This window comes from Mastacembelus armatus, chromosome 22 (genome assembly GCF_900324485.2).
Source record: "Mastacembelus armatus chromosome 22, fMasArm1.2, whole genome shotgun sequence".
NCBI lineage: Eukaryota > Metazoa > Chordata > Actinopteri > Synbranchiformes > Mastacembelidae > Mastacembelus > Mastacembelus armatus.
The window spans coordinates 8,655,780-8,671,657 of NC_046654.1; the positions used below are offsets into that span (position 1 = coordinate 8,655,780).

The 15,878-nt window shown below is 39.3% G+C and overlaps 1 protein-coding gene across 6 annotated transcripts in view; it reads left to right on the forward strand.

The window, feature by feature from the left end:
• Positions 1-15,878, forward strand: part of wdr25 (WD repeat domain 25) — a 24,381-nt gene continuing 8,503 nt past the window's right edge. For 4 of the 6 annotated variants that reach the window (XM_026300676.1, XM_026300682.1, XM_026300698.1 and 1 more), the window contains exons 1-6: positions 1-393; positions 726-1,368; positions 5,146-5,293; positions 12,503-12,633; positions 14,026-14,196; positions 14,763-14,903. In XM_026300676.1, the coding sequence (XP_026156461.1) occupies positions 739-1,368; positions 5,146-5,293; positions 12,503-12,633; positions 14,026-14,196; positions 14,763-14,903 (1,221 nt within the window). In that variant the 5' untranslated portion in view covers positions 1-393; positions 726-738. The remainder of the gene's footprint in view (positions 394-725; positions 1,369-5,145; positions 5,294-12,502; positions 12,634-14,025; positions 14,197-14,762; positions 14,904-15,878) is intronic. The other 2 variants (XM_026300715.1, XM_026300690.1) reach the window with 2 other exon arrangements.

The window sequence follows — 15,878 nt, forward strand, 5'->3', positions numbered from 1 at the left end:
AAAACGGATATATTCCTGTTTTTTTTTTCTTTTTACAAAATTGTAGATTTAACAGATAAAGACAGACTCACTGAGCAGCTGGCGGCGTTTCTTTTTTGCAGTCTGTACAAGGCTTTGAGGCAGACATGGAAAATAACCAGCGATAGCTAATTTAGCTATTTTGGAGCTGGTACTGAGGACACTAAGGTTAGCTAAGCTAACAGCTAACGGGTGCATTAGCATTGAAGTCCGGGGTTTGAGTTAACATTTGTAGTCACAGTGTCCAGTCGTTATGTGCACAAATGATGTAACATTAAGAAACAATCTAATAACAACTGCAATAATGTCTGGGCTCTGTCTGGAAGAAGTAAAGTGACATAGCTGACTTTGGTCTGGGATTACGACAGTTAACAGGTAAACTGGCACTAACGTGGGTCAGTTTAATGGGGGTGGGTCTGGGCTCTTTTACTTTACTTACACTTACTCCCTTTGTAGATAAAATGAAGCCCAAAGTTAACTGTTTGTGCTTGGGAGTCCATGTAGGTGATTGTTAGATGTTTCATGCCACTGATAATAACCACTGTTTTGTGGTTACATTTCTAGGTCAAATTATTACCCTGTAAACAAAACTACCTGAAACTGAATGCTGCCTTTAGTTGCAGAAATCCATGCAAGCCACAAGATGTCACCCCTGTTCTTCTAATGCATTAGCTGTACTGATGTTTCGCCTGTTCCTTTATTTTCAGGGGGCAGGTGAGGATGTCTTCATTAGTGGCCTATGAAGATTCAGAGGATGAATCTGTTGATCAAGAGGAGGAGGGAGGATCAGCTTCTGCACAAAGTGGGTCTTGTGAAGAAAGCCAAGAAGCTGCTGTGTGGAACTACTCCAAAGTAGCATGTTTACAGCCACAGAGCTGTTTTGACAGGGAAACGAAATATTGCAGTAGCAGGACTGTACAAAATAAGCAGTTTGGAGATGCTGCAGCTCCTCTGATTTTACCTGAGCCTCTGGGGAAGATCTCACCACTTCAGACTCTACCTGACATGCCACAAAATTTCAGCGATGTGTTGAACCCAGCAAAAAGACACTACACTGTCCCATCTGGGATCAGACCATACATTCCCAAGAGGCAGAGACTTGCTGCAGTAGAGACAGTGAACCCAACAGAGCAAGTCCAGGGGAATCAGACCAGGGAAAGCCAAATGCTGTCAAATGTATCACAGAGAGTGAAGTCATGTCTCGCCCACAAGCCTGGTGCAGCAGGGATACCAAGGAGGCTTCTGATGAGCCTAGGAGGTCACCAAGGCCCAGTCAACACAGTGCAGTGGTGTCCTGTTCCTCATCTCAGTCACCTGCTGTTGTCTGCCTCCATGGACAAGACCTTCAAGGTAATAACAGCTACCGTAAGAGTGTCTCTAGCTTCAGAAATTATGCGCATTGGAAACTAAAATAATTGGGAGAAAAAGGATTCAGCGCTTCTAAATATAGGCTAGTGCAATTCTTATTTTATTCATAAATACCTGTGCAGTTCAAGTTTCAATTATGATTCTGATGGTTTTACTATGTGATTAAAATTTGCCTGCTCCTTATATGTGGGGTGGATCATGAAATTCAATATAGTTACAGGCAGGTGCAAAGTGTATCAGTAATGTCTAAGGGCATAATCACTTGCATGACATTCAGTGTAGTTGGGACTGTGTTGCAGACAGGGAAGTAATGTCTGCCCTGCTGCTGCGGTTTATAAATGTACCACAGACCAACTGCTTTACAATCATATTGGTCACTGTCAGTTGAATATATGTCAGGACCCATGGGAATTTCTCTCTCTCTCTTTCTCATCCTCTGTGTTTTTGGTTATCCCACCCCATTCTTTTCTGTATTTCACACCTGGAAAACAGTCCCTCCTTTCCCTACTGTAAAGGTCAAGCAATGCAGGTGTCTGCCAGTGACTAAGTATTTTTATCCTAATACGTTGTCAATATCCCGAGAGTAGTCTAAATTTAAATATGCATGAGTTAATTTGCATAACCATACAAGTGCAGAAGTATTTCAGTCACCTCTTCTGGCACCTGGAAAGAGCTGTTTAAGGACAGATGGTGGAGACAAGCATCAAGACGAGAGGAGGAGAGCTCTTGGTAGTTTGTATGCAGTGATTTCTTCTCTGTTTTAGGGTGCCTAACCAGGTGTTTTCTGTGAAACCAATAGAGGAGGACATTGTATTCTGTGGTTCACTTTGTCCTGATCATGATGCATTCCCAATTGTTCAGTCCTAGAAAATATTTAAACATAAATGTAATGAAAAAGATGTTGTTTAGACAAGAAAGAGAAGAAAATAAGAAATATAGAGTAGTCAGCTTTTTTCTGTGAAAAGGGTATCTTTTTCTTTATCAGTGCTTTACTTACTGCTTAATGAATGTCTGATTATAGAAGGGGCTCTCTTCATGGACACAAAACAGTTATTTATGGCACTAATACAAATTTCAAGCAGTGTGATAATGGATGTTTTAATGGATGTTTTTTTTTTATGCTGTGGCCAAAAAAAATGTTTGTTTCTAATTGGATAACAACTGTTTCCAAACATGACACCTCAAACCCTGTTCTACTGTTGTAAATCTACATACAAAATACAGTACAATGAATGCAGGTTACTTACCATAAAAACTTGAGTGTAACACTATGCTAACCAATTAACCCTCACTTATATATAGAAACTTTGAGTTATTGTCATTATTGAATATTTGTTGGTATAGTGAATGTCTGTTGTCAATTAAACTCAACATAATATTTAAAAATTCCTGCAATGTCTTATAGTTGAAAGTATCTTAGTGCTGCAACTAATGGTTATTTGCATTAACAATTAATGATTGAATGAATTGATTGTCAATATAGGTGCTGACTAACTTGACCGATAAAAGAATGAGTTGATTACATTAACTTCTAATTTTTTCTTGCATTGTGTGTAATTGAAAACCCAAAGATATACATTTTCCTATCAGAAATCTTCACAATTAACAACCTAGATAAGGAATTTTTTGCATCTTTACCTAAAATGAATTAGTAGATGATCAAAATACTTAGATTAATTAAATAGTTGGTTGACCAGAGAATAGACTACAAAAATACTCTAGAAAATTACTGGTTCATCATGTCATACATTATTTACTTACTTATTGTTGTACTGTATGGTAATATTGATTGTCTTTCAGCACTTTGACTGCAGCTTTTCTTTTCTTTTTGGAGACAGAAAACAGAGAGTGGATATTCTCTATGAAGTCTTGCACTTTCCCCTTTGTGCCGTTTCTTCACTGACACCCTTCAGGCTTCGGCTCTCCTTCCTCCATCCTGTCTGTCAGTTCCTCAAAGGGAGAGGCAGACTCTTATTATTCTAGCCTATGTGCAGCTGTTGTCACCATGGCTACAGCAGGTGTAAGGCAGCAGTTTTAAGTTGATAACCCGAATACCAATTTAGTTTTAATTACTGAGAGTTATTTAGGAAACAGATTACCCCAGTGAGTCATCTGTGAGGATCCGCTCTGTGTGTCTGTTAAGTGGCCAGTGAAATTAAAGGAGATACAAATAAACAAATGTTAATTTTCACTCATGCAAAGGTCTCACATGGTATGGGATTATTGTAGTGGTGGTGTTATGGTGCATGTCATTAATGTTGTAATTTATAGCAAGCAGCCTAGAGACAGTGTTCAACATGCCAGTTTAACATACTTGTTATATATGTAATGGTCTGTGTTTAATTGAATGTTTTCTGAAGCTGTTTTGAATAGAGATCCTCCCAGCAGCTGCTGTTTAACTGATTTTCATCTTGCCTTAAGATGGCAGTGTTTCCTTTCCTTTCCTTTCAAATATGACACATCCTGTTGCACAATGAATGAAATTTCTAATAGAAGTATCCAATATTTAGGCTTTTGCAGTCAAAAGTCTGCCTGTCTCTTTTTTACTTTCTTTCTCATCTTGAGGGCATCCCTGGCATTCTGTTTGTTATACAACTGCCTATTGGATTAATATGTCACTCTCCCACCCGTCCATCCCTCTTCACTGTCTCTCTTCTGTGGGGCTGTCCTACAGTTCTTTCTGGTGTGTTTTATATGCTGTATAGTGGACTCATCTTTAATAATGAAACATAGAAAAAGGCAGAGAGGTATCCGCACAGCCCCACAGACTTCACAGCTCCCCTCTTGCCCCTGGCAGTGTGAAATGCATCAAAAAATACTTTGTCATTAGTGTAGTACCTCACCTTAATGGGCACCAGACCAGACCACTCACTGGATTTCAGGCTTGGCTTCAGTGAGATTTTGACTTTTAACAAGGTTGACAGATGATCAAAGTCTTTGTCACCAGGAAATTAGTTTAAGGAATTAATTACAAAGACTGTTTTTGCCTTTAAATCTTATAGATGAGCATAATACATAATTTCTTTTTATATTATGCCAATTTATCAGAAACGCTTTGCTGTGTAATTTCATTTTGTTTTTTAATTACAGCAAAATGTGAGAAAGGCTTAGATTTTAACTTTGAGAGACACAGATGGACTAAGTTCATATTAAGGATAGATTTTCATTGCTGGAGGACGTCTTGTCTGCATCATCTCTAAAAGCATTGGAGAAAGTCTGAATTTTATTCCCTCTTCTCAGTGGGGAGAGCAGTGGCCGCCAAAACAGACCTACAGTATTCAGTTTTCAGCAAACTGCCTTGAAACATTGTCCAAAGCATAGAGGTCCTTTCTTCTTCTTTGTGTGAAGGAAAGCTCAGTGTCAGTGCTTTGTGATGTTTTTCTCTTTTCCACTGCTTATGTCTGCTACAGTACATGTTGTGACATTGGGTGTTTGTTTGCTGCGTACATGCGGTCAGCTTTCAACCTTATAGCACAATTACAGCAGTTTCTTCTTTCATAAAGCAAATTATTGTTCCTACATGTTAATAAGAATAGCCTATAAAGTAAAAGAATAAAATACTGTAAACTCTTCTGTCAATTTCTCAAAGTGACAGCAGCTTCTTTCAATTAAAGTTGTTTTTTAGCACACACTGTATATTGCATGCAGTTTCTTCCAGAACTGTTTGAGCTTGTGAGCAGTCAGTAAATAATGACTTTGCCACATGAGCCTAGGTGTATTTGTGACTTTGTCTTGATGCAATGTACCCATGTCTGGCAGGTGTGGGATGGAGCAGAGAGCGGGAGATGCCTCAGGCTTTACACCTGCCATTCGGGAGCTGTGCGTGATGCCTGTTGGACCCCCTGTGGGCGACACTTTCTCACAGGCTCATTTGACAACACGGCTGTGATCACAGATGTAGAGACAGGTGAGAAGCAACACTTCTTTCTCTTGGTCAAATAACAAACCACTCGGTTTACTTTTTGAAGTAGCTTACCGGGAGTTTACCCTGAACTGAACTCACCATTTGCAGCTTTGCAGTTCAGAGTGTTTACATCAAACCAGTTCTGTACCATTTTAATTTCCTCTCATATTAAGAAAGCCAAAAACCATTACATTTATTTTATACATATTACACATATTATACATATGACATTAATTTTTTTTTCCAAGCAGATTTCTAGTGTTATGGGAAAACAACTTCTTGGCAATTTTATTTATTGCATATGTAGTGTTTCAGTACAGGAGTTTATGTGTGCAGTAACTTTAAAATGCCTTGGGCTCCAAAAGTTGTTATAAACCTGTTGTATAAAGCTGCTTCTCACTCAGTCTCACAGTCTCTCTCTCTATTGTCGTGACCCATTTCAGGGGCAGCCACCTTCATAATCCTCATTTTCAGAGTGAATACATTACAAACACTCCTCCAAGTGAAGCCAAGAAGGCAGGCTTCTTTTTCTGAAATCCAAATAACACAACCAGCAACTTTAAGCCCTTGATATCCCTAAATCCAATGGTGCCCGGCCACCTTGAAGCTGGGAACTTGATCCACTTCAGCTCATAAAGTTGGATGTGTCTGAATTTACCAGTTTACAACTAACTAAGAGGACATTTTATTTGATCTCTTCATTGCGTTGTTTCCTATAAAGACCAGAAATCCTTCAATAGCACTATAGTGAGTTGTGACTGTGTGATGTAGGAAGGTTGATCCTTTACATTAAGTTCTTCTGAGGCTTCATTCTGTCTTAGGAGAAATGGCCATTAAAATGGGACACATCTTTCTCTTTACGTTTATGTTTGTCCCCTACACACAAACATGTACTATACATACCAGATATGCTTAAAAAGATATACCCCTATAGAAACCCTTGATTTTGCAGACATTTTTGGCAAATTAAGGTAAAATCCGCTTTGCTCATTGTGCCTTTTCTTTTGTGCTCATACAAACCATTTTCAAGGTGACATTTAATTAGATCAATAGTTTGCTTTGCTTTGGAAATGCTTTTTGCCCGAACATGGATGTCAGAAAGGATACTAACAAGTCATACTGGTAATAACGGAAAGATTGTTCAGCAGTTTGAATTACATTGACAATAAGTCGGTGTAATTCTTTATCTGAAAAAAAAAAAATCATGAATGTCAAGAAAGCTGAAATACATAATGGTAGAAAGATTACACAGAAAAACTAAAAATTCTGTTTGGTTTCAGCAGACTGAGGAATCTCAAAATCCTTGTGTTTGTGGCAGAGTATTTACAGATACAGGAAAGACCGCTTTTGAAGCCCCCACTGATCTACATCTCTAGGGTCAACACATGGGATGTACACGTTTGCACTTCCTCTCTCAGCATGTCTGTCAATTTTGCCAATAAAGCCTACGGATAATAGCCCGGCCTGCCCATTAAACACACAGGCAGCTCCAGGAAGGGGATCAATAATGGCTACATCACCACAGGAGCAGCCACCATGACCTTATATTGCAACGTCACTAACTACAACCATAAACAAACAGATGTTTATTTTAGTCTTAGGTAGCTGTCAGTGTAGGATGTCTTAGTGGGTTCAGACTAACTGCTTGGAAGGAAGTAGATGACCACAGAGGCCTCACACAGCAATCCTGCAAATGTACTTGTATTATTTAAAATGTTATTTTGATTTGTTTTTCCTATTATTATTATTATTATCCATTTGTATTTGAAATTGAATAACCCATATTGTTTTTGAGGATGAGGATCTGCAGATGTGTGCGGGCAATACGAAACAATAATCATGCATAGCAACCAACAACAAGAAAATTCAATTTAGCTGTATATTAATATGGGACTTTGGAATTCCAGCCCAGTTTCTGCACAGTTGTGCAACTCATTGTGGCAGAGCTAAGAGCAAGGCACTTTAAAACCAGTTGTATTGTAGCAGTGGAAAGGGGAAAAAGAAAGGCCAAGTTGCAGGTATAGTTTACCACTTAATCAAATAAATACAGACTGACATAACTGTGGGTATGTCATGGGAAGTAATCGCTCCCATCTTTCCAGAGGATTTATGTTTGTGACACCTCACAGGGCTGCACCACAGCCTTGGAATAATTATGATAGTGGTATTCGAAAAGTTAATGAAGCATCCAGTATTTGTAATGTGGAAGTATTTGTAATTTGCATATGTGTTAACACTATCTCTGCAAAGAATGACAGGATATTGAGGGAGGTGAGTGTTTGTATGTCAGACTGTAATCAGGATAATTGTGATTTTAAGACTCTTTTCATAGTAATGCAGAGCCCCTCAACTCTAAGAAGGAATGCAGCTGGGCCTCTTCTGTTCAACTGAGCTCTTTCTGGAGAGGTGTGCAGGCCCTTTCAATAATTAGTGACCTCTCATTTCACCACACAGAAGAGCCTATGCCGTCTGAATAGTGTGTTGGCTTGTTTCTCTCCGCCTATCTTCGGACTTGTTCCTATGTCCCCTTTAATTTGTACAGTCTTATATGTGCTCCCTGTGGGCCACAGGCAATTGCAGGCCGTACTAGCAATAGTAGAGAAGGGTAGGGAGGTAGGGATAGTAGGGCATAATTCAGAGAAAGAAAGGGAGAGGAGAACAAGAATACAAGAGAAAAAAGTCCAAAGAGGCAGAATACATAGAAAGAGAGAAACAGAACAGGCGCCGGGGAGTGGAATAAATTAATTTTATCTGGATGGCATTAGTTTGAAGAAGCAGCTGTTGTCCAGCGCTCTCATGACTATCCTTGGAAAAGATGATTGGCTGAGGTTGGCGTAGGCGAATATGCCCACATACCCACAGACTGCCACAGGTTGATGTGTTAGATCTTGCATGCACGACTTGAGTCTTACATCCACATCCCTTTAGGCGCTGGCAGATAGGAGATTATGCTTGCTTTCCCAAAACCAATACACAAAGATAGTGCCAGTACTGAACTGGGCTTGTGCATTGCCCTTCAGCCTTGCTTTGGTTTTGCAGAGTCCTGTTTGATGAATGTAGCTGAAGAGTTCAAGAGCAGTTCATTTGTAAGATGGAGTTTCACTTTATTACAGTGCGTTGTTTTTAAAAATGAGCTACTAGTAGCTACATATGCCAGTAATGCAAGGGTAAAATAATGAGTCACACTGGGGGGTTGAGTCTGGGGTCACCCCACAGAAAATTGTGTTTTTTTAAAACATATCAGTATATATCTGAGCAGACCATGCAATACCCACGAGAAGTGCTCATTCTTTTTCACACTAAGATTCATATTCAGCAAGTATTCATACTGTAGTTTTGTCATGTAGAACAGTCTTCTAGCTCAGTGATTTGAACAGGGACAGGGTTTTGCTGCAGTGTGTGTTTTGTCTTTTACACATCATTATTTTTACATATTTACTCATATTGGTGCCCTGTCTCATTTTAAATAAGATTAGCTAAATGTTTTTGCAGACTACACTCTGCACTGTAACAATATAGTTTGTAAAATTTATGTTTTCTATGTTTCTCCCTCTCACATTTAGGGACATAGGTAAGCATTACAGTGTGTTTATATAACCACGGGAGCCTGAAGCACTGCACTCCAGGAGACAGTGCATGCAGCAACAGCACACAGAAACATTTACTCTAAATGCCACCAGCTAGCATATCTGCATTCTGACCTGCTTTGAAAGCATTTCACAGTGGTTACCTGCCAGGTTTTACCCAGATATGTGACAGAAAAAAAAGCCAAGAAATGACCAAAAGCTAAATCTGTGTATGTCTGTGTTTCTATGGTTGTGTGATTTCAAAGCAGCAAACATGATGTAGGAAGTATTCCCAGTGGCCTACACATGCAGTGTTTTGGAGCTGCTTACTGCTTCTTTCTTAATTTAATTTTAATTTTTTTTTAACTGTAATTTCTTCCTACTCCCTCCAGGAAAGTGGTTTGCTTTAATACCCCACGTAATATTTGAAGTTATTTGGCCCAGTTTCTTGTGTCATCAACAACTCTTGACTGGAAAAAGAATAATTCCTGCCTCTTATGCTGTTAAAAACCTCCAAATATGCAGACTTGTACATCCATGCTGCTGGGTTATCTGTGGAAGCACATGATCACTCAAGCATAGTCAAGGTCAAGTGATTAAATTGCAAGGCCTAGAAATCTCATTAATGGAACCAGAATTTATTCAGTTAAAGATGTTGGTCTGTGTTTGTGCAAGTGTGTAGTGGCATTTGATTTGAAGTACTGCGTACTGTCTCACCTCACGTTTCAAACTAGTATGGACCTTTGATGCCATTTGAGCTCTAAGGTTCATTCTTGCCACCACAAAGTGAAAAAAACACAAGTATGAAATTAAGGTGGATGTAGATCTAAGTCTTGAGGCTTTCGACGTTTATGAAATGTATGTTATTTCTTAAGCAAATGAGAAGACAATTATGATTGGAGTATTTTAATAATACTTTTCACATTGCATAATTTCACATTAAGTTTGTCAAAAATCTTTTAGAAATACACACAAATTACAAATAGGGTTTATTATGTCTGGTTGCAGGCTTTTTTTTTTTTTTTTTTTTTTCTTCAAGTAATGCGTCTCTAACCTTTGCTTATGTACAGTGACAGCACCCTGCTTCTGTGGATCCTGTAATGAGGCAGAATAACAATTTCATCCCTGCTTCCCTCTGCTCTCAGAGGCTCATGCCTGCTGTCCCAATCACCCCAATGTCCTCTTCTTTGTAGTCATCCGCTGTGTGTCAGCTGCACAGTTGTTCTCAGAACTACAAAGTCAACTATAGCGAGGGAGGGACAGATCAGTTCCCCTATCTGTCCTCTCAAAGCAAGCTAATTAATCTTGCTTAATTAAAACATGACAAGGCCCGATTTATTATGAGGAGAATGTTGATTTCTCATTGTCTTGCTTGAATTTCAAATCTCGATGGCAGATCTTCTGACTGTTGCTGCGGGTAAGCCAATTAAGCAGGAAGTGTGAGCCTGACAAAACTGCCTGTTAAAACTTTGGATCAATGCAATTAAATCTGGGAGTGAGCCAGTGCACCATTAAGTGAAAAAGGAGCTTTTTTGCCGCAGTTTATTAGCTGTGACTCGGTGGAGAAATCGGAGAGCGAATATGCAATGAAGTGCATTTTGTTGTTGACTAGCTGCCTGTTTCAGATGGGGTCTCTGTTGTTTGCTCGATGCTTTAATGAGGGGCCGTTGAACCCTGAGGTGTGTGGCTTTGCATAGAACTGCTGGCTCATAGTCTGGCTCTGGTTCCTCATGTAGCTCACTTCATGGTTTTCTCAGGAAACAAATTTTTGGTCTCACCCTGTCAGGCTTAATTATATTTGAGCCCCTCTGTGATTTTGGGCTTTTATTTTATTATGAGAAATTTTTAATTGATTTACACAAAGTAAACAGATTTTTTTTTTTTTTTTTTTTTTTCAGTTCAGATTATCTTTTTAACTCCAGCGATGTTTAAATCTTGTCAGAATCTGATGCGAATGATGTGCTGGTGTCTGGAAAAGACAGACTGGCTCCAACCTGCACACTAAACAACAAAAGCCATGCAATCTTTTTTGGTCACTCCTGTCACCAACCATCATTAAAATGAGTTAGAGACCCAGCAGCGATCAAAAACTGCAGCCTTTATAAAGGTGTGTCCCCTGCCACTGACATGATCACAGAAAGTTTCTCTCCTCTTTTAGCTAAACATCATTCCTTCATGAATTTCTGGAGGCACACTGAGTTGACAACACTTTCTTCGGCAGCGACTTACAGCAAGATTTACTGCATCTTTTTGTTAGTGAGCTTGTTTTTGAATCGCTCTGTTTATCAGCAAAGGTGGCGACACCGTTTAATTACGCACAGTGTTTACTGCGCAGGAACGTAATGGCTGCTTCACGAGGAGGATTGGATCTTCACAAGTCTGCTCAATTAATAAACCAAACAGAAGTTTCAGCAGAATATGTGTCTCAGAGGAGACGTAGTTGGAATTTATGTTGCGTTTAGTTTAGTGTTGATAGCTGAGAAAGACAAAATGCCTCATCGAGCTTTTCATGCAGCACAAACTGCTACAGTTTGTCTTAATTCCCTACTTTAATAACACACGTGTGTCAGAGAAGTCTAGCAATGCTTAAAAACTCATATACACAGAGTATATTGGTTTGTTCTGAGGAACAGGATTGATACTCTCTGGGCAGAGATTAAACAGCAGTGAGGTGATTGCTTGACCAACCTTGGCGATTCAGGGATATGTTGGGGCCCAGAGACAACAGAAACCAGCCAGGGGTCAGAGTTGGAAATGAGTTCTGTACAGCTGAGTAGGCAATATACTCGGGTGCAAACACTGCACAGAAACAGATACACACTCGCCTACAACATGTTCAACCTAAAAACGGAAATGTGTCTTCTCCAGCTGTGTGACAAACAAGTTGTGCTTTGTATACAACTGTACATAACTCGTGGCTGGTTAGACCCACAGGAAACACTTCACATTAAAGTCCCAAATGGTTAAACATCTGCCCACAGGAGGTAAATAATCACTTAGTGGAGAGTGTTTTGCAGATAATGCTTTACATTTTCTATTTATATTTTTATTGATTTGTTCTTATGACTTTTATTTATGTAGTCCTGTTGCAGTTGCAGTTCAAATATCTTCCAAAACGCCTAAATTTTATGTTAGGAAAAAAAACCACCTGGCACTTAAACGATTTTTATATCCTGATTATTTTCTTAGTGAATTGTTTTGTTTGCAAACTATTAGTGAGAAATGCTCATTGTCAAAGATGATGTCTGAAAATTAACAGTGATGTTCGGTTTATCATCTATTGCAAAGGAAAGCATCAGATCCTCACATTGTTGAAGCTTGAACCAGCAGATTTTTTTCTAGTTTCACTTAAAAATGTATTAAATGACTGCTTGATGATGAAAACTGTGTAACTGCTGCATGTCTACTTGATACTATGTTTCATACTGGATATGAATATTTATGGTCATTTTTTAATTAATATTGTTAGCTTAAAGAAACCTATTTTATGTAATGTTAGGTTTGACGTGCTCTTTCTTTTACCATTTAATATAATAATTTAGAGGGATACCTCAGTATTTCCATCATAATCCAAGGCTTTACTGCTGATTAATAATTTAGAAAGCATGTTCTTTATTCTCTCTGTCTTATTTCTTCTTGTCCATAGGGCAGCAGATAGTGAAGCTGGATAATCAGTTCAAGGTGATGTGTGCAGTCCTGCACCCCAGCAACCCAGAGGTATTTCTGTGTGGAGGTTACAGTTCGACGGTCAAGGCCTGGGACTCTCGCAGCTGCAAGGTGCGACGTATTAGCCCCCTTACAGTAGATTCATCATTTTTTATTGCCTCTGGGTCACTGACTGTTGTTTGATCTTTTGATCTTCATAAACCTTAGGAAGGTGGACTTGTCCCACATGCAACACATGCCCCTCATCCTCAACCCCCCCACCTACACACTGAGTTACACACAAACAAGGTAGTCTGCATTTGTCTGTGCACAGTGACTCACAGTAAGGATGATACTGCTGGATACACAGGAGTAACACTGCAGGTTATATATATATATATATATATATATATATATATATATATATATATATAAGTTAAAAGCAAATTTTAATTTCAGTCGAGACTCATAGATTGTTCCTGTGAAGCTGCAATCTAATATTGCTATTAGGCTTAATGGACTGTTTTATATGATAATGCTGTTCACTTTCTAAGAATCTGAAAGCTCACATATAATTTCCCCCTCAGGGAACTGAATCATCTCCCTACAGGGTTTTTAGATTTAATATAGCAGGGATTGCTTCTACAGGTGTCAATGTGAGGTGCAGAGAGCATGTAAATCTCAGCAAATAGGTTGTTAATGCTGTAACGTCCTGGCTGCCTGTCAGTCTGACCTCTTAGCCTCTTTGTGTTTCTTGCTTCAGGGTGACATTACCCCACAAGATAAAAAGGACTAAGACCAGCTCACCCACCTACAGATACCAACATTAAAACATTGCTCTGAAGACTCGCCCAACGGGCAAATAAGGTTGAACTGGATGCATGAGATTGTTCTACCGTGTTAAAAGTAATTGATCAGTGCAAGAGCTAGATATTTAGTTCACATTACAAAGCAGAAGACGAGCAGTTTTGTTCCATGTAGAGTGTAGCTGCTAGCCATTTGCTCAGGCGCTCTGAAATTAAACCTAATCCAATCTGATCTCTAGTCTGATTAGCTAGTTCAGAAAGGTATAAAGATGTTTTTCTCTTAAAATGAAAAATGCATCTGGCCTGGATTTCGCCAATTGATGCCTTTTCTCATTTACTACTAACTCAGAGTTAAGATGCAAAATGTCAGAAGTTCATATGATAGTTTTTTGTTTCACATTTGCATCTGCAGAAAGTTCTTGCCCTTACAAAGCAAGTAACACCAGGGCAGGGAGAGTCTTCAATAGGCAGTAAATCCTGATAACCTGTGAGTGTCATCTTGTCTTCCCGCCTGAAAGGCAGAGGGCCAGATGTTCCTCACCTTGAGCTGGGGGCTGTGAACATTGTGTACTTAACAGGAAAATATGTATAATGGCATCATGGAAAGCTCGGCTGATAGTAAATACAGCTAAATGTGCTTCATACAGCTTTATACAGTATAACTAATGAGAGTTTTCACACTACCCAGGGCTTGATTCTAGTTTCTGTGTGTTTTCAGATGGTGAAAGTGTACAAAGCAGGGATTCAGCAGACCTTGGACATCGTTTTTCTGAGAGGTGGAGTGGATTTCATAACAAGCTCTGACTGTGTAAGCAGAGATTCTGCAGACCGTACCCTCATCGCCTGGGACTACCAGACAACTGCCAAGGTCTCCAATCAGATCTACCATGTAAGGAAATCTAAAGGAATAGCATCTAAAGAAACATAGTCCTGATTGCACATTGTGTTAAAAGGTCAGCTAAAATGTTTCATTTTAACAAGCAAATCACAGTTTCCATTTTAGGTACATTCCTACATATGTGTGAACCTCCTGATGTGAAACAAGTTGGTAATGAGGCATGTGGAACTGTCATACTGTGACAGCTACATAGTGCTGGTGGAAGTGTGCACTTTACTGAGTAGCACTGATTTAAAATAACCTCTGTGCTGTTTTTTTGTATTGAAATAAAAAAAAAAATGTTTCTGCAGTTAAACCGAGCATTTATTGTACAGTAAGTGTCAGGAGTCAAGGAAAGCATGGGCAAAATAATAGGAACATTATTAAATACTGTAGTTTATTGATCGGTTTTGCTTGTATTATTTTCTCGCTCTGCATCACCTTTAAATATAAAGCTTTTCAAGAAATAATAGACTAGTTAGCATGCAGCTGATTTCATGGTTAGTAACAGCAAGAAAAGGTCAAATGATGAATTAATTTCCCCTCTGGGTTTCTCCCTCCTTTCATTTGGCCACGAGGAGCGGTACACATGCCCCAGCCTGGCTCTCCACCCCCTGGAGGAGTCCTTTGTTGCCCAGACCAACGGAAACTACGTGGCCATGTTCTCCTCTCAGCAGCCCTATACAATGAACAAGAGGCGGCGATACGAAGGACACAAGGTCAGTAATGACTGTGGCCTCGGGGGTGGGGTGGAGGGGGTTACACGCAGGCCTGATCAATACAGACAGCACTGTGATCGGATGTACACACACAAAACTGTGCAATGGCAGAAGAATAAACCTATACACACAAGGACACTCATCATAACCTACACAGCACATAGTTCACACTGCATGTAGACCCATAGCCTGCAGCACTTCCTCTCCAGCCCCAGAGCAAACATACTAATTACAATACAGTACAATATCCCCACTACGTAGTCTGAATATTACTGAAAACATGTTGAGCTGTCAGTAATGTCTGTGCTGTCAGTGTAAGAAATACACCAAAATGGACAGGAAACAAATTCCAGGTTCTGTTTATTCATTTCTTAACCATTTTCATATTTTTATAATATATGTTGAACTACTTTGAAGTACATACTTATATATAGTATACATGTGTTAGCAGTCAGCTAAGTATGTGCTTCAGCTAGGTGTATCAGTCTACTCTGATGATAAATACTTTATTGCTGCCTCGAAGCTGCTACGAGTTCTCTTTTAATGACGACTGGCAAGTGTGATCAAAAACAAATATTTAAAGGATTTGTTCAGATATGTTTTTCAAATGTGTCTCAGTACATTACTTACATGCTCAATGTGTGTAAAATAGTTACTTCCCTCTACACTGGTCCTGTCAGAGCCCTGTTTTCTGTGAATCCAGTGGAATAGATGGGAAATGGAATGAAGCATCTGTCCTCAATCTGTCTATCCACAGCTAATGCAAGGCTGCAGCAGTTCTAGTAAGACAAATCAAGTTGGTATTTTCCAAAACTTTTTAGAATTACATTTCCCCTTTGCGTTTCCCAGGGCTATTATTTTATTTTTTGTAGAGCAACAGTGTAGAGATACTACTCCATTGTTTTAGCCTGTGTGTACCCTGCTCTCACTGGTATAAATGGGATGGACAAGACTATAAGCAGCACAAACTGCAGC